This window comes from Podarcis cretensis (assembly GCF_951804945.1).
Source record: "Podarcis cretensis genome assembly, chromosome: Z".
NCBI lineage: Eukaryota > Metazoa > Chordata > Lepidosauria > Squamata > Lacertidae > Podarcis > Podarcis cretensis.
In genome coordinates, this window is record NC_137184.1 from 13,240,050 (window position 1) to 13,259,026 (window position 18,977).

The 18,977-nt window shown below is 44.0% G+C and overlaps 1 protein-coding gene across 2 annotated transcripts in view; it reads left to right on the forward strand.

Moving 5' to 3' along the window:
• Positions 1-18,977, forward strand: part of LAMC3 (laminin subunit gamma 3) — a 67,730-nt gene that overhangs the window by 44,891 nt on the left and 3,862 nt on the right. For both annotated transcript variants that reach the window (XM_079962533.1, XM_079962534.1), the window contains 12 exons: positions 992-1,134; positions 2,110-2,288; positions 6,189-6,333; positions 7,323-7,528; positions 8,271-8,347; positions 8,951-9,085; positions 9,748-9,886; positions 10,521-10,673; positions 14,269-14,371; positions 16,350-16,549; positions 16,933-17,079; positions 18,216-18,315. In XM_079962533.1, the coding sequence (XP_079818659.1) occupies positions 992-1,134; positions 2,110-2,288; positions 6,189-6,333; positions 7,323-7,528; positions 8,271-8,347; positions 8,951-9,085; positions 9,748-9,886; positions 10,521-10,673; positions 14,269-14,371; positions 16,350-16,549; positions 16,933-17,079; positions 18,216-18,315 (1,727 nt within the window). The remainder of the gene's footprint in view (positions 1-991; positions 1,135-2,109; positions 2,289-6,188; positions 6,334-7,322; positions 7,529-8,270; positions 8,348-8,950; positions 9,086-9,747; positions 9,887-10,520; positions 10,674-14,268; positions 14,372-16,349; positions 16,550-16,932; positions 17,080-18,215; positions 18,316-18,977) is intronic.

An 18,977-nucleotide genomic window follows, 5' to 3' on the forward strand; every position in this document is an offset into this window, starting at 1 on the left:
CAGTATTGCAAGCAGGTTTCTCTCCTTGCCCTACCTGGAGAAGCCAGAGGCTGAACCTGTGACCTTCTGCATGCAAAGCAGATGCTCTTCCTCTGAGCTACAGCCTCTTCCCGTAGCCTATTCTGTGGTTAAACATATTCTGATTACTATTGTACTGCTGATTGGAGTTCAATATTGTGACAAATATACCCTAGTTATGGAGCTGAACAACCTCGTCATACATACTTGCTAAGATTTCTTGTTATGGCAGTGAACTTTGACTTTTATTGATAATTATAGTATTTGTTTTACTTTCCTTAAAGGTTTTTCCCATTTTGGGGTTGTTGTTTTTTCAAAATTACTGTACTAATTGATTGTAAATGAAACCTCACAGCTGTTTACAAAACAAAACATAAAACCATTAAAATTATCAATAAAACACTGAGGTTCTATTTACAGTCAGGTGGTGTATAAATTTAATTAATTAGGGCAGGCAGGCAGTCCCATAGTTTTTCCACCACATAGGATGTCCGGTATCTTTTCTGAGCCAACTTAACGAATCTTAACAGTGTGTGGTTGAGAAGGACCTGGAATCAAATCTTAGTGCAGAACAATGGTTCTCAAAGTTTTCCTCTGGGTCATATTTTCAGAAGAAACATTTGCTTGTGCCACTTCTATTTTTATTGATAAGAAATACATTGGAAAACAAAAAGAAACAACTCTTAGCATTGTTGGATTTTGAAAAGCTATCTATCCATATTCTGCAAATAAATACAAATAATATTGTGATGGCATAATCTACCCTACTACCCTGAGATGTTTGTTATTTTCCTTTGATTGTCCTTGAATCTTCCCGCCATACTTGCCATCCTCTCTTGCCACACCATTGTGGCAAACCACACCCTTTGAGAACCACTGGCACAGAGACAGGATTATATGAGCAGGCCATTGAGTAACCTGGTTCTAACCTGTTTCTTCTTCTCTCTATCTCTCCCTCTCTCCCCCTCCTCAGTTGCCAGTGTCACCCAGTAGGTTCTCAACACAGCCACTGCCACCCGCTCACAGGGCAATGCTCTTGTCAACCTGGCGTGGAAGGTGTGTCATGTGATCAGTGCCAAGCTGGTTTCTTTGGCTTCTCATTCCAAGGATGCCGAGGTAACTCCAGTGCCTGATTGAGCATCTTCACAGTTTTCAAAAAACAGAAGCTGGTCCAAGGCTATTCTGAACCCAACTCTCTCCAAGCCCAAGTTTCTAGGCATCTGGTAGTCTCTCCCCCCCCCCAACCCAAATCAACAAGTGCTTGCTGCAAAATTATGCAATTGCCCGCTTGGGCATATTTTTAGGACACCTTATTTCTGTGACAGTAGGCTTTAATTTAAATTGCTTTTAAATATTGTGATTTAATTGTTGTAATGAGCCCTGCGTCCTTGGAGTAAAGGGTAGAAAGAAAAAGAGGAGGAGGAGGAAGAGGAGGAGGAGAGCTTTACCCTGCCCACTTATGGGGAGGGTAAATGGTGAAATGATAAATAAGAAATTATGTTGATGGTTTTTGCTCTCTTGCCATCCAGCAATCCTTTACAAGTTCGTTTACAGGGCTTGTTGGGAAACAAAGTCTAAAAGTAGAATAGAAAGAAAGGCAGCAATGCCCATCAACTTTGGGACCCTCCAGCCCCCTCAAACATTTTGGGGGTGGGGCAAAGGGACCTGAGTTCCCAGCAGCAGATATTCAAAGGCTTGCTGCTTTTGATAGTGGAGATACTCCATTATCCTAAAAAGAAAACTCAGTATTTCTCTTCCCTTTGCCTACCTCTGGAAGCCTCTCAAAAAGCTGGAAAGGTGGGGTGTTGTTTGAATCAAAAGGGATGTATGTAGGAAACTGTCTTATTCCAAGTTAGACCACTGGTCTGTCTAGCTCAGTGCTGCCTGCACTGACTGGCAGTGGCTCTTAGGGATTTTAGACTCAGGGGTCTCTCCCATTCCTACCTGGAGATGCCAGGGATTGAACCTGAGGCCTTCTGCATGCAAGGCAGGTGCTCTATCACCAGACTATGTCCTTTCCCCTTCTACTCCTCCTTCCCATGCATGCTGTCCCCATATTAAGAGTCACACATATTGTTTTCTTACTTCCAGCCTGCAACTGCTCCCAGCTCGGTTCTGTCTCCCTCCAGTGCCATGACAACAGCACATGTGTGTGCAAGCAAGGCTTTGTGGGGTACAAGTGTGACCAATGCAAAGTGAACCACTTCTATGACCCTGGGAGCAATCAGTGCCTGGCGTGTCCTATTTGCTACAGTCTCGTGAAGGAAGAGGTAAAACCCACCGCTTGCTTGCTTGCTTGCATCAGCCCGTCATTCAGCCAATCAGCTACTCAAACATTTTAGTCAGATTTGCTAAATGTATAGTTAGCCAATTAACCCCATTAAAAACAAAAATACTTCCTTACTATATTTCTAGACTACTGTCCATCCCTTAAGATCCCTGGTATCAAAACAACAAAACAACAGCAATCATAAACCAGTTAATGCAACCAAACATGTAAATTAACAATTATGATAACTGTATTTCTGTGGGCAAACAGAGCATTTCATTTTGAGCTGGTCTCACCAGCCACTCAGCTCAGAATGCCCACCAAAGCCTGGCTGAACAGCTTAAGTCTTAAGGCAAAGGAAGGTGCCATATAAACCTCCAAGTGGAGGGAGTTCCAGAAGTGGGGTGCCGCTAGTGAGAAGGTTCTATCCCATGTCACTATACAGTAGACCCAACACTCTTTAGCATATCTTAGGGCCTGTTCAGGTTGGCATAAGGAAAGATGCTTCTTCAGTTATTTGAGTCCCAGGTTTTTTAAGTAGGTACTTCATAAGTTAGCATCATTGTACCCAGTAGCATATATGCAACCAGTACAGCTCCTTTAAAATTGGTGTTGTATGGGTGTGATTGGCTACACTACTTGGCGCTCTAACAGTTGCAGCATCTGGACTGTCTTCAAGGGTAGCCCCATGTAGAATGCATTGTGGCAGTCAAATTAGGAAGTTACTACATCATGAATTACTGTGGCTAGGCAGTAATACTTAAATTTAGATACCAGTAATTTAGTCAAATTTATGGCTAGTCAACCAATGTTTTTGTTGATTTAGTTGCATTTATATACAAATATGAAGCAGAATCTGGTTATGTGTGATGCTAATTGGCCTCTGTGATATTGCCAAGAACCAGGAACTGTTTAAAAATTTAATTGATAAATTTCTGGATTGAATACATGTATTCATTTCTAAGACTGTGTTGTTGAGTGGTAGTTTCAAGTTTTACATTTTTGTATTGCCATTTTTATCTTTCGTCATTTTTGAGCTTAAGACATTTTATTTATTTTTTTTAAAAAAATATTTATTAAGAATTTTTCATTTACAGTAAAAAAAAAATGAACATAACATTGCATATCACATATTTTCTTATCACTTCTGGACTTCCTCACATCTCCCGCTCCTACGTTCTAGTTTAATACACTTAAAACAACAATTTATTCCCTTATCTCCATCCTTACTGTCAAATTTCGAATATATTTCAAATTTTAGATACGTTTATTCCAATCCTTACAAAAGAAAATTTAATTTAGCCTAATAATTATCTAAAAAAAATAGGTTTTTCATCTTATATTTAAATTATCTTCATGATTTACTTCATCTATTTTGATGGTGCCAATTTGTCTAAAATCAAGCATCCTGCTTAACATTCATACAGTTTACAATATTTTTGCAGATAAAGCTTAATTTTTTTCCAGTCCTCTTCAACGATTTCTTCTCCCAGGTCTCGGATTCTGCCAGTCATCTCAGCCAGTTCCATGTAGTTCATCAGTTGCATCTGCCATTCTTCCAGTGTGGGTAGATCTTGGGTTTTCCAGTGTTTAGCAATAAGTATCCTTGCTGCTGTTGTTGCATACATGAAAAAAGTTCGGTCTTTCTTTAACACCCCTTGGCCGACAATACCCAAAAGGAAGGCCTCTGGTTTCTTAAGGAAGGTATACTTAAATACCTTTTTCAGCTCATTATATATCATTTCCCAGAAGACCTTCACCTTAGGACATGTCCACCAAAGGTGAAAGAACGTTCCTTCATTTTCCTTACATTTCCAACACTTATTATCAGACAAGTGGTATATTTTTGCAAGTTTGAATGGGGTCATGTACCATCTATATATCATTTTCATTACATTTTCTTTCAGAGCATTACATGCAGTGAAATTCAACCCAATAGTCCACAACTTTTCCCAGTCCTCAAACATAATATTATACCCTATGTCCTGTGCCCACTTTATCATAGCCGATTTAACCGTTTCATCTTGTGTGTTCCATTTTAACAGCAAGTTGTACATTCTTGAAAGTACCTTGGTCTTAGGCTCTAGCAATTCCGTTTCTAATTTCGATTTTTCCACCTGGAATCCTAATTTTTTATCAAGTTTAAAAACTTCTTTAATCTGGGCGTAGTGTAACCAATCTCACACTTTATCTTTCATTTTCTCCTGACTCTGCAATTTCCAATTGTCTCCTTCTTTTTCTAATATTTCCCAATACTTTGGCCATTTGGCCTCCATACTGAGTCTTTTTCGGGCCTTAGCTTCCAATGGTGAAAGCCACCTTGGAGTTTTATTTTCCAATAAGTCTTTATATTTTGTCCAGACATTAAATACTGCCTTTCTGACAATATGGTTCTTAAAAGCCTTATGAATCTTAGCCTTATCGTACCATAGATACGCATGCCAACCAAACGCATTGTTGAAACCTTCCAAATCCAATACATCAGTGTCCTCCAGAAGTAGCCAGTCTTTTAGCCAGCAGAAAGCTGCTGCTTCATAATACAGCCTTAAGTCTGGCAGGGCAAAGCCCCCTCTTTCTTTCACATCAGTTAGTATCTTAAACTTGATTCTGGGCTTTTTGCCCTGCCAGACAAATTTGGAAATATCTCTCTGCCACTTCTGGAAGCATTCTGTTTTATCCACAATCTGTAATGTTTGAAACAAAAACAACATTTTTGGCAATACATTCATCTTTACAGCGGCGATTCGGCCTAACAAAGAAAGTTTCAGTCTTGTCCAACTTTCTAGATCTCTCTTAATTTCTGACCAGCATTTCTCATAATTATCCTTAAACAGATTTAGATTTTTTGATGTTATATTTACCCCTAGGTATTTCACTTTTTTAACCACATTTAACTCTGTCTCTTTCTGAAACCATTCTGACTCTGTATCTGTCAAGTTCTTTCCCAATACTTTAGTTTTCTGTTTGTTTAATTTAAATCCCGCCACCCGGCCAAATTCTTGGATCAATTGTAATGCTTTTTTCGTACTTGGCTCTGGCTCCTGTAGGGTCAAAACTAGGTCATCTGCGAACGCTTTCAATTTGTATTGTTTCTCTCCGACCTGAATTCCTTCAACCATCCGGTCCCCCCTAATCATGTTCAAGAGCACCTCCAAGACCGAAATGAATAACAATGGGGAGATAGGGCAGCCTTGTCGTGTTCCCTTTTCAATTTTAAACTCTTCCGTAATCACATTGTTAACTATCAGTTTAGCCTTTTGTTCTGAATAGATTGCCTCTATCCCATTTTCAAAGCCCCGTCCCACTCCCATTCCTTCCAGATTTTTCTTCATAAATTTCCAAGAAATGTTATCAAAGGCCTTCTCCGCATCTATAAAAATTAAAACTGCTTTTGTATTAATATTTGTTTGTAAAAGTTCCAAAATGTCAATAATATTCCTTGTATTAGCAAACAAATGTCTGCCAGGGAGAAAGCCTGCTTGGTCCTTATGAATTACTTCATTTAAGACTTTCTTAAATCTAGTTGCTAATATGTCTGCAAATATTTTGTAATCCACATTTAAAAGGGAGATGGGGCGGTAGTTTTTAAGTTGTGTCTTTTCACTTTCTGATTTTGGTATCAATGTGATAAAATGAGCTTAAGACATTTTAGACAAGCATTTGCCTGGGAAAGTTGCCTAAACGTAATCAAATAAACTATTTTCTACCCTTTGCACTGTACAACTGTCTTTTACTATCATGTCTGCATTTCTTCCCAAAAGCCATCGTGTTTCAGCCTCATTTCCTCTGCAAGCAGCAAGTTGTGGAACCCAAGCTCAAAGTTGCACCGTGAGGCTGTCTTTTTATATTATGTATCTCTTCCCTGGAAAGCCATTCCATATTGCTCTCTTTCTCCCTGCAGGCAGACAATTTGAAGGCCAAGTTGACAAAGATGGAGTCATGGTTGGAGAAACCAAATTGTGGTGTGATAAGGGCACGTTATTATTCAGCCATGCTGCGGGACACACCACGGGGTGACACTCTCCACAGCCGTTACCTGTTAAAAGGTAAAGAGATTGGGTGGGTGGGAAAGGGGTCTTCCCTTTCTGTTGGAGCACATGAAATATCTAGAAGGGACCCACCAACAGAGAATCCTCCCAATTTTCATCAAACTAGCAAGTCAAGAGTGTCCTAGGATTTGCCTCAAAAAAGGTCAAGTATAAGGTCAAGTATATGTGTCTTCTTCATGTGCATTTCACGTGTGTCCATCTGGTTCCACACCTTGCTCAAAAATAAAAGGCACAACAAAAAGGGAAAGGAGTTGAGATTGAGGAAGACAGCAACTAGCACTGATTTTTGGTTAAAAACAGTGCTTTTCTTCTAGAAAAAGGGTTCTGGTACTCACCATGAAGTTGTTACAGTCAGTGCCACACTTTTAACCAGTGCTTTTCTTATAGGACAAAAAAGGTGCCAGTACTGTGTACCCTTGAGAGCCCCCTGAAAGAAGCACTGGTTATAAAGTTCCCAGAGGTGTTCCTTCTGCCAGGAAGGAAGCAAACAAGCTCTAAGGAAGGCTCTAAGAAGCTACCTTAAACCATTGGGCTGCCAAGCTCATGGTTGTCTACAATGAACAGCAGCAGCTGTCTCAGGTTTCAGGCAGCCTTACCTGGAGGATTGAACTTGGGGCCTTCTGCATGCAAGGCAGATGCTCACCCACTGAGCTACAGTCCTCCTCCAGCCCTTATAATACCCTGTAGCTGGTCATTCTTTCACCAATGGATACAGCCAGGTTAGTCTCTTCCTAGCCATGATGCTCTTCCTTCGAGGCAGAGGGAGCAGCTTCCCTTGGTTCTCTGGTCAATTGCAGAGGCTAAAATGTTGTACCCTCCTGCCCTGCGCTCTATGCACAATACACTATGTACCTCTCCACTACAAAGGAGTTGATTCGATAACCCCCCCAAAACATATCCCATAATGCTCCATATCCAGCTTTTCTTGGGCACAGCCCCAAGCATGTGAAGTAGCCATTGCAAAGAACTGTTTTTGTCCCCTCCAGGTGCCAAAGTGGCTTTCCTAGAAGAGCTTGCTGAGCTGGAGAGCCTAGTGCATGATGCAGAGAGCCGGCTGAGGAACACCAGTGAGATTATGGGCTGTGACAACCAGAGTGGCACCAAGGGCTGCCTCCTCCTCACTGACATCCTGCCCATCCTGCAGTCCACACAACAACAGATCCAGATGGCCACCGACACACTGGATGCCATGGTACCACACCGAGAGTGGAGCTGGCATGGCGCAGAATTCAAAAGCGCCCATGGGCAAAGGCACAGCTCGCCAAGTGCCAGAGATCAGCTGATCACTGTGTGCTGAAGGCTGGTCCATTAGGGAGAACAGGGCACTGCCCCACCAACCTCAGTCTGCCCTTTTCCATCCCTGCCCTTCCTGCCTTCTTACTTACAACCAGTCCAGAGGGAGGCCATGCCTGTCAGCTTTCTCCTCCTTAGTCTCAGTGTTGCCCTTAGAGAAAATAGCAGGGCGATAGGGACAAAACTAGAAATAAGTTGGCTCCGCCTCTCATTGTCTCTGACTCTGCTTCCTGTTCCACCCCACCAGCCCCACTGACCACCAGTGTCCAGATACCACTGTATCTGGAACTCGTAGAGCACTGTCCTCTGGGCTTCACAGATCCTGACAATTGGCTGATAGTCAGAGCTTATGAAGCCTGATATACAGTACGTCTTTACCTGCTGCACGCTTGGCATCATATCAGAAGGCGGGTGTAGAGCAGGTGAGTGTAGCGTTGCCAGAATGGCCTGGCAGGCCAAATGGGGAATCTGGCAGGCTTAATCAGGCCCCTGAGCCAGAGGTTCCCCATTGATGTTTTAGCCCCACATCTTGTGTTTGTTTTGTGGGAAGCTTGCAAGGAGTATATTATTTTCAGAAGTGTATTGCCAGAGAAGAGAGTTTACTCTAGAAAACCAGAGGATTTTCCCTCCTTCCCTTAAAGGAGTTTCCTGCTGAAATGTCGCCCCAGCCCACCAACTGGACCCACCAGGCACAGGAGTCTAGAGTGCTGGCCCAGAGGTATGTTTCACATATTCACAGTTGAATATATAAGTTCCAACTTAGAATGGACTAATGTGTTCACTGATTTCAGTGGGTATGAGTACAATGAAGGCTGCGTGTACACCATATGTTTAAAGCACATTCCTCTGCCCCTCCCCCAAATCCTGAGTACTGTAGTTCACCCAATTAATCAACTAGTAGCGATTGGACAGGGACGTGGGTGGCGCTGTGGGTTAAACCACAGAGCCTAGGACTTGCTGATCAGAAGGTCGGCGGTTCGAATCCCCGCAACGGGGTGAGCTCCCGTTGCTTGGTCCCTGTTCCTGCCAACCTAGCAGTTCGAAAGCACTTCAAACTGCAAGTAGATAAATAAGTACCACCCCGGCAGGAAGGTAAACAGCATTTCCGTGCGCTGCTCTGGTTTGCCAGAAGCGGGCCACATGACCTAGAAGCTGTACGCCGGCTCCCTCGGCCAATAAAGCGAGATGAGTGCCGCAATCCCAGAGTCGGCCACGACTGGACCAAATGGTCAGGGGTCCCCTTTACCCTTTACGTAGCGATTGGACTAGTGAGATTGCCATCAATGCCAAAGTCACTCTGTTTTCTCTCTTCTCTCCACAGCCATATGGAGGCTGCAGCCTTGGTGGAGGACACTGCCCAAAAGGCCATGCTCTTGTCCAACAAGAGCTACCACCTTCTGCAGAGTATCATAGAGGACAATGCAAACCTGGAGTTTAGGGGACAGATGGAAGAGAGGTGAGCTCTTGGGGATGTAGTCCAGCATCCTTTTCCCACAGTGACCAAGTGGATGCCCAAATGCAAAGCCTGTAAACATCTGCAGTTACCATATTGTTGACCCTGAGTTACACTGTTCTCAGTTCTAGAAGGCATGAGATACAGATATACAGTATTAGAAACATCTTAATTATTAGCCAATCAGTGCTATCCACAGCCATTTTTTCCTGCGAGCATGCAGACAAGAGTTCTCTGCCCCTCAACAAACCTTAACCTCATAGAGGAACAGATATGTTTAGACTGAAGGCAATGAGGATGCTTTCAGTCCAGCTCATCTGCTCCACAAATGTTATCTCCATCTTCATAATCATATGATTAACATCATATGAGGGACCATCATAATTTGCTTCAAGTTTTGATCTAGGCAAAATGAGATGCAAAAAACAACAACAAAAACCCACCTCCTTAATTGTTTTGCTAGTATTTTCCTCTTTGATGTCAGCTTTAAATTTTGATTTCAAGGACTCTGAAATAATGACTGGGAGTTTTGAGTCAGCAAAAATGCCTCCTGGTCTTTCTCAGGAACTTCCATTCCCAGACCACGTGATTGTGTATCCTGCATCAGTTTTCTGTTTCTTTTGTTGCCCTATTGGCTCACAGTTTCCTTTGGCATCTTCTCACAGCTACCAGAGAATCCAAAAGGCACAGGAGGAGCTTGGCTTCCGGATGGAAGAGGCTACAGCCAAAGCTGAGGAGACTTTTGCTTCAGTCCATCAGGGCAACATGGCAAATAACCTCACGCAGATCAGTGTCATAGAGCTGGTGAGCAGTGGGGAATAAATGTGCACTAAATACACCCCCTGCCCCTTTTCACAGGACCATGCCACATAAAAGGGGGGGGGGGGAGGTATGCCATGGGTTTTGGCCAATGGCAGTCCTACACAAAGTAGACCCACTGAAACCAATGGACATGGCTTATTCCTATTAGTTTCAATAGATTTACTCTGAAAAGGAGCTAGCTGAATGCAACCCAGTGACTTTGGGGTGTGGGGATGAACTTTAAGAATCTGGGGAATGGCTCTTACCTTTAAAAATGAGGTGGCAAAGGTTTTTCTCTCCCCCCATCCCTTGTTCTTGTGAGGAGTCTATCTGGCTGTTATTGGCTGGCACAGTTTCCAATTTAATTATAGTTTTCCCTGGAAACTTTACTAATACCCAGGTAGAAAACTGTTGTTCACTGATTACTTTTTATAATCTCCCATTGCTGTTTTACTAAGGGTATCATACCATTTTAACTAATTTGGTTTTATTCTATGGGGTTTTTTGTTTCACTTTTTGTATTGCCAGTTTGAAAGCCACTGAGTGGTGGCAATGCTGTAATGACAACAACAAACCATCTTGCTTGGGTCAGATCACTTAATAGAAATTAAACTTCTTCCGGCGTTTGCTCCTACAGCAACCCCTGGTTCAGCAGGCTGAAAATCTTACTCATTGTGCCAATGAACTGGCGCACCTGGCAGAACAGAATAAACACCTGGTGGCCAATGGATCTCTTATTGTAGAGGCCAAACTGGAGGGCATGGCTCAGAAGATGAAGGAGTTGGAACAAGTGAGTTATTCTCTGCTTGGGGCTGCATCCCATTTCTAACAAGGACAGTTTGCACTGGCAGGAATGACACAATTCCCTCTCTTCTTCTGGCTGCGTGTTGTTGTTTGCATTGACCAAATGGCAACACTTGTCCACAAGAGGGTGCTGCTATACAATCCTGAAAAGTACAAAATCCCTCTCAGTTGTTCTGGCTGAGCGCTGCTGTTTACATTGGGAAAATGGCAACGTGTGTCCACAAGAGGGTGCCATTCACTCCTGAGATTACAAAAACAAAGCATCAAAATAAATTGAGAGATTAAAATGCAATCAAACTGGCTTTAAAAGAGGATTAGACAAATTCATGGAGGATGAAGGCTTTCAATATCAGCTAGCCGTGATGAAAATACTCTGCCTCCATGGCTGGAGGCAGTACCGCTTTTAAATACCAGTTACTGGAAATCACAGGAGTGGAGAGGGCTCTTGTAGTCAGGTGCTGCTTGTGGGTGGGTTTTCCACAGGTGTCCGGTTTGCCACTGTGAGACTAGGATGCTGGGCTAGATGAGCCACTGGCCTGATCCAGCAGGGCTCTTCTTGCATGCTCATGTTAGCATCATAATAATAATAATAATAATAATAATAATAATAATAATAATAATAATAAAACTTCCCTAAACAGGGCTGCCTTCAGATGTCTTTTAAAGATAAGATAGGTGCTTATTTCCTTCACATTTGAAGGGAGGGCTTTCCACAGGGCGGGCGCCACTACCAAGAAGGCCCTCTGCTTGGTTCCCTGTAACCTCACTTCTCACAATGAGGGAACCACCAGAAGACCCTCGGCGCTGGACCTCAGTGTCCGGGCAGAACGATGGGGGTGGCGACACTCCTTCAGGTATACAGGACTGAGGCTGTTTAGCATAACTACGATATATCTTAAAATTATATGTACTACCAGGGCTGCTGCACCAAACAGCTCTGCAGGCCTTTGGGAGGCAGAAGTGCAAGAGGGCATCAAAGGAGGGATGGAAGGAAAGAGGGACAGAGGCCAGTGCTGCTCACAACACCCCTGACCATCACTCAAGGCATCCCATGGTGCCACATCACACTAGCTGAAAACCACTAAGCTAATGAATAAATAATAATCGTGCACAGAAAAGCTTTCTTTCTTACTTACTTTATATACTACCTTTCCCTCCAAGGAGCTCAAGGTGGTATACATGGTTCTCCCCATTTTATCCTAACAGCAACCCTGTGAGTTAAGGTAGGTAATGGTAAAAGACCCGTGGATGGTTAGGTCCAGTCAAAGGCAACTATGGGGTGTGGTGCTCATCTTGCTTTTCAGGCCAAGGGAGCCAGCATTTGTCCACAGAAAGCTTTCCGGATCATGTGATCAGCATGACTAAACTACCACTGGTGCATGGAGGACTGTGATGAGTGCCAGAGCACCTGGAAATGCTGTTTACCTTCCCACCACAGCGGTACCTATTTATCTACTTGCACTGGTATGCTTTCAAACTGCTAGGCTGGCAGAAAGTTAGACTTAGAGGCAGTTACTGGCCCAAGGTAATATTCATGGCTCTGTTGGAATTCAAACCCTGGTATCCCTAGTCCCAGGCCAGTGCTCTAACCATTACACCTCCCTGTCTCTCAACAGAATAAAAACAACCAAATAGCAGCAGGAAAAAATAAGACAGTAATGATGTTAGTAATGGGTATATTGCTCTGAGCTGCTTTTCTTAGGCAAGTGGAAAACAAAGAAGGTCATCTGCCATGAAGAGCCCCAAAAGTGACATTGGCAAACCTAACCCATTTAATGATATTTAGCCAATGGGTAAAGCCAATCACACTGAATCCTGAAAATGACCCTCGGTTTCCCTCTCTCCTAGCTTGACTGAAAATGCTTTAGGATCAATGCCAAAATACTGACCTCATAAGATTTTCCAGGACCCTCAGCACATAGCTAAAACAAAACTTGAGGAATATTTATACAAATGAATGAGTTGGAGGAGCTGTTTTCTGGTTGCATACATGGCTTCAGCACTAATCCATTTTGCAGGCTGAGCCTCTTGGGCTTGCTGATCAAAAGGTCGGTTCCTGCGATGGGGTGAGAGCCCATTGCTCCGTCCCAGCTCCTGCCAACCTAGCAGTTCGAAAGCACGTCAAAGTGCAAGTAGATAAATAAGTACCGCTCCGGCAGGAAGGTAAACGGCGTTTCTGTGCGCTGCTCTGATTTCACCAGAAGCGGCTTAGTCATGCTGGCCATATGGCCCTGAAAAACTGTCTGCGGAAGCAGACAAATGCTGGCTCCCTCGGCCTGTAAAGCAAGATGAGTGCCACAACCACAGAGTCGTCCGTGACTGGACTTAGCTGTCAGGGATCCCTTTACCTTTACCTATGCCTACAGGAACACGTGTGAAGACCTCCCTCAATTGAGGCTTCCACAGTGAATGGGAGAGCTCCCAGTGCACATGGTCCAAATCACCTGCATTTATTAAAAAAAAAAAATGCTGGATCACTGTGGATGTATTTTGGGACTACTATTACAATTGTAGCCCAACCTCTTTCTTAACAACCTACCTCCCCCCCCCCCTCTCTCTCTTAAGAGAATTCCTTCAAGAGCAGACTTTCAGATGTTTTCTACCTCCCCTTTCTTGCTATGATAACAAGATTGGGTAGTGCTTTTCTTGAGTACAGGGCATTTTTCTGGCAAACTTACGGATTTTCTTTTTAAAAAATAATGGTGCATTTAAACAAAATCTAGGTTGCCTCCAACACTGTGCATGGAGATGGTTGGTCTTTTAGTGTGACACCACCTATACTTTGGAACTCCCTGCTGATTGACAGAAGGCGGGTACCTTCACTGTACAGTACTTACTTTGGTACTTGCTTAAAAGATTTTTGTTTAATCAAGGCTGTCCAGGTCAAGCCAACTTGTGTTTTAATCTTTTAATCCATACTGTTGTTTTTAATTATCTTGTGAATGTTTTTAATACCTATTTTTAAGTGTGTTTTATTAATAGCTTTAAAGTTTTATTTTTTGTGTGTGGCTCATTAGAGGTTTTATTATAATTAAACAGTATATAAACCTTGTGAAATAAACAAATAGGCAAAACAGGTGTGGGTAGAAAACCCTGATTGTTTTTTTTTAAATGATATTTTATTAAGTTTTAACAATAAAAAAGATTATATAACAAACGATAGAAGAACACAAAAGAAAATACATAGTCACAGAAATACAAAAGTTCCAACAGTTAACATAAAGACAAAAGAAAAAAAAGCAAAAATCCCTCTTTTTTATCTTCTCCTCTTTGATTAACTTATTTTCCTGACTTCCTCACGTCTCCCTTTTTTGTATTCCAGTTAAAAGTTAGTTCAGCAAATTCGTTAACTTCGAGCTTTCTTCTAACATCAGTCCATTCTTACACAATCTTTACCTTATTACCAGAACCCCTTCATTTCATTTCAGTGTCATCAACATTCAAAAATTTTACAATGTTTCTGTAAATAGACTTTCAATTTCTTCCAATCTTCTTCCACCAACTCTTCTCCCTGGTCTCGGATTCTGCCCGTCATTTCCGCCATCTCCATGTAGTCCATTGATCGTTTTTGTTTTTTGTAGCTATGGCAAAGGACAAATGACGCCCACACACAGGCATCCTCATCGCTCTCAAAGGGGGAGGCTGTGCTCTCCGAAACAAAGACCTTGTTGGCTACCTTGGATGGTAAGAAAAGAGTGCCTGATCAATTACTTCCATGATGAGTACGCTACCTCGACTTGTATCTAGATCAGCCTTGGCCAACCTAGAACCCTCCATATGTTTTTGGACTGCAACTCCCATCGGCCCCTGTGAGGACAGCTATATCATAGAATCATAGAGTTGGAAGGGACCTTGAGGGTCATCTAGTCCAACCCCCTGCAATGCAGAAATCTCAGCTAAAGCATCCATGGCAGATGGCCATCCAACCTCCACTTAAAAACCTCCAGGGAAGGAAAGTCCAACACCTCTCATGGGAATCTATTCCATATTGAACAAGTTCTTCCAGATGTTTAGTCGGAATCTCCTTTCTTGTAAATTGAAGCCATTGGTTCAAGTCCTGCCCTCCAGGGCAGGAGAAAGCAAGCTGTTGCTTTAGAAGACAATAATCAGACATCCTGACAACATGACCAGTCCAACAAAGTTGATGTTGAAGAACGTTAAACTGTCTGTGTAGCAGTTACACAAATTCATGCTTACTGTTTCGTAAAGGTAGATCTTAATCCTTGTCACCCACAGAAAGGGGTTGACCCTTCTATCTCCCACCTGGGAGCTTCCCTTTCTTCTCCCAGCCTCCCACCCCTGGAGAACTTCCCTTCCCTGCCTCTCACACAGGGTCCTTCACCAACTAGCCATCACCTTCATTTGCATACAGTGCCCTCATTGACTCATAAAAAAGAAGAAGCAAAAACAAAGAAAAGAAAGAAAAGGAAACAGGAAGATAAAAATAATACAAGAGTGAGAAAAGAAAGGGAGAGAGACAGAGAAAGCACTTACTATTCTCAGTCTATCAGTATAGATGGATAGATAGATAGATTCAAAGTACAGTGGTACCTCGGGTTACATACGCTTCAGGTTACATACGCTTCAGGTTACAGACTCCGCTAACCCAGAAATAATACCTTGGGTTAAGAACTTTGCTTCAGGATGAGAACAGAAATCGGGCTCCGGCGGTGCGGCGGCAGCAGGAGTCCCCATTAGCTAAAGTGGTGCTTCAGGTTAAGAACAGTTTCAGGTTAAGGACAGACCTCCAGAACGAATTAAGTACCTAACCCGAGGTACCACTGTATTCAGTCCAGAATGATATCCATCTACAGTGGTGCCTCGCAAGACGAAAAGAATCCGTTCCGCGAGTCTCTTCGTCTAGCGGTTTTTTCGTCTTGCGAAGCAAGCCCATTAGCGGCTTAGCGGATTAGCACTATTAGCGGCTTAGCGGATAAGTGGCTTAGCAGCTTAGAAAAAGGAGGGGGAAAGGGGAAAAAAGTCGGAAAAACTCGCAAGACATTCTCGTCTTGCGAAGCAAGCCCATAGCAAAATTCGTCTTGCGAAGCACCTCCAAAACAGAAGACCCTTTCGTCTAGCGGGTTTTTCGTCTTGCGAGGCATTCGTCTTATGGGGCACCACTGTACTCCTCTTTCTACTAGGCAATATTTTCCCAGTCATCAGACCCAGATGCCTCAAGTTAATTCCTGTTCCCTTCCACACAGAAAGTTTAAAAGGGGTTCTCCTGTTGTTGTTGTTGTTGCTGCTGCTGCAGCTGCTGCTGCTGTTGTTGTTGTTAATAAGTGCCAACAATAGTCTTCCTCCAGTCCAGCATAACAACTTTACCTCCAAAAACTTTAACAACCCTTCCTCCATGTTGAGAAACAATAAATCCTTCACCTTTATTCACACAGTAGTCTCTCCACTATGGTCATATATTAAAACAGTAATCCATAGTTATTTGCTTATTGTATATTCATTAATTCAAGCACAGTTCAATATATTCCGTTCCCATTTCCCATTGGCTGCGATTTCCATCCTAAGTTTAGCAAAAAAAAAAAGATCCTTCCATTTTAGCTTCTTCAAACCATAGTCTCCCAGGTCCGATGCTCTAACCATTACACCACACTTGATCTCAATATCATAATCAGGATAACCAAGCTCTTTACTCCCTCACCATCAGGGATGAAGAGGTTAGGTGCACGTCACAAGCGCCAGTCTGCCACAAACAGGAAAATGACAGTTGTGCGGGATCGGGCAATAGCAGAGGCCCAGAAGAAGACCAGACAAGCTCAGAAGATTCTGGGAGATTCCTTTTCAGTCTCTGCTGAGGCCCAGAAAACTGCCAACAATGCAGAGTTGGTCGCGAAGGAAGGTGCTAAGGTATGAACAGCCCACAACTGTGAAGTTTAAGGCCTACTGTTAAGTTCAGCCCGCTTCTCCTGAGGGGTGAGGTCCTCTAGAGGGGCACAGGGCTTGCCTGGGTTTGGTTTCCTTTGGAAGGAGTTCCCTGGGGGTTTTTCAGGGCCCCATATTATTTGTGTTCATTTACAAACACACATGTTGAGCATAGAGGCTGCAGCAGCCCACAGCACCCACTAGGCTTCAGTGTTGAATGGGGATTTGAACCCTCAGGTCCCAGCGTGATGCTCTTAACCATGACACCACCCTAGCTTGACCCTGCCTGCTATTTCTTTTAGATTTCCCACCCCCCCACCCTCTAATGACCCATCCTCCTCACCTGTTTTTGTCATCCTCTTCAACAGAAGGCCCAGGACACACTCAGAGACGCAAAGTGGGAGAAAAGGCGTGTGGATAAACTTAAGGCACGTGTTGCTTCGACTGTGGCAGAAGCCTCCAGGCAGAAGCGTGAGTCTGAAGAACGTGGCAACGACCTCGCTGGACCTGGACAAGTCAGTGATGCTTTGGATTCATTAACTGGAGGGGGTGCACTGCTAGGGTTGTTGAAGGACCATAGCTCAGGGGCAGAGGATCTCCTTTACATGCAGAATCCCCAGCATGTCCAGGCAGGACTGGGAATGTCCCCTGCCTGAAAGCCTGGAGAGCCACTGCCAGTCAAGTGTCGGCAATACTGAACTAGATGGACCCCAGTAGTCTGACTGAGCATAGGGCAGCTTCCTGAGTTTCCTGTGGTATCCCTTTTTAAAGAACATGACCCCACTTTCCATAAATCTTTAGTTTACTCTGAATATTGTTTGTTTGCGCCAGGGATGGGGAACCTTTTCCCGCCCAAGGGCTGCCTTCCTTCATATGCAGACTTTCAGGGGCCGAATGCTGATGGTGGATGTGGTGGGTTGGGGAAAGCAAGAGGCATCATTCCAGTTCAAGGACATGTGAAATCATTAGAGAAAGGTGTAGAGTAGGGCCCGTGAGAGGTGTGGCCTGGGCACAGTCCCAATGGCCAGATAGGGAAGCCTGCAGGATCCACTTTTGCCCCCTGGCTCTGAGGTTCCCAATTTTATAACATGTGCTCCATGTCTTACGTTGTTATATCTCTAGAGCCATATCCATGGACTAATCGCCTATTTCAGGGTGGGGTCACCTTTTGCAACCCAATGGCTGCATTCCTTTGTGGGGAACTTTTGGGGGTAGGGGCCTACATGCCAGTGGTGGATGTGGCCAGAGGCAAAACTGGGCAGAGTCATGGATGTGACCTGTGCCTTTGTCAGGAGATTACATACTAGCCATCCAAAAACCAGAGGTTTGGACACACACACACCATACATCTTTCCATCTAGGCAAGCAAGAGGCACGATCACAGTTTAAGGATGCATTCCAGGGAGGCAAAAGCACTTGGAGAGCTTGCAGAGAATGCCTGGAGATGGGTTTGTGGCAAGGAGAGCAGGGCAGGGCCTCAGGAGAGCCCCAAGAGCTGGATAGGGACAGACCTAGAGGGTTGCTTTTTCCTCTGGGCCCGAGATTCTCCAGCCCTGACCAGGACACTGTTGCATGTGTCAAGGGGTTAAAGTATACCTTTGTGGTCCCTGCCAATCCTACAATTCTAATGCACAGACAATCTCATTGGAAGGTTGCAGCGGAGATGAACGATCTTGAGAAGAGCCTCCGAAATGCCCAGGGCTCCTTGGAGATGGACATTGCGGCGCTGAACAGCCTGCTCACCAGTCTCGGTGAGCAACCAACACCACTTGGCTGTTTTCATTTCCATTGAGTGTGTTGTGAGAATAGTTGGTTGCAAGCAATTCAAGGAAGCGCAATGAACCTCTTAAGTCCAGAGAACAAGGCCGGCCCTGTTGTTAGGCAGAATGAAATGAATGCATCAAGCGGCTGATGGGGATGGCAAAGAGCAGCAGTGAATGGCAGAGCTGTGTGTGGCCTGTGGCCTGCCCTGGCTTTGTCCATCTGCAGGTGCAGTTTGGATTCAAACTGCTTCTGCAAAGGTGCTCACCGTCTATGTTGAGCTTTATAACGTCAGGTGATTGACAGGTCGGCAGCCCCACCCACCTGCCATAGTTGGTTTACAGGGTGTGTGTAGGAGAATGAAAGATCTGGCATGCCCGTCAGATCCAATTCCTTGCTCCTGCAGTAGCATCCTGGGCACACCTGTGATGCAGCTGAAAGCTCAGCACTTTGTGTGCCAACCACAAGAGGGCAGCCTTTCCTGTAAAACTGGTCACCTTCTTTTCATAAAGGTTTCTGAGAACTACAGTGAACTTTAATCCTAATGTTGCAATCAATAGCCTTTGGGGATTAATGAGTGTTTGCCAAATGCTGTGCCTTGAACAAAAGCCTGGCAGGTAGAAATTAAGCAGGAAGACCTCTCCCCTGCCAC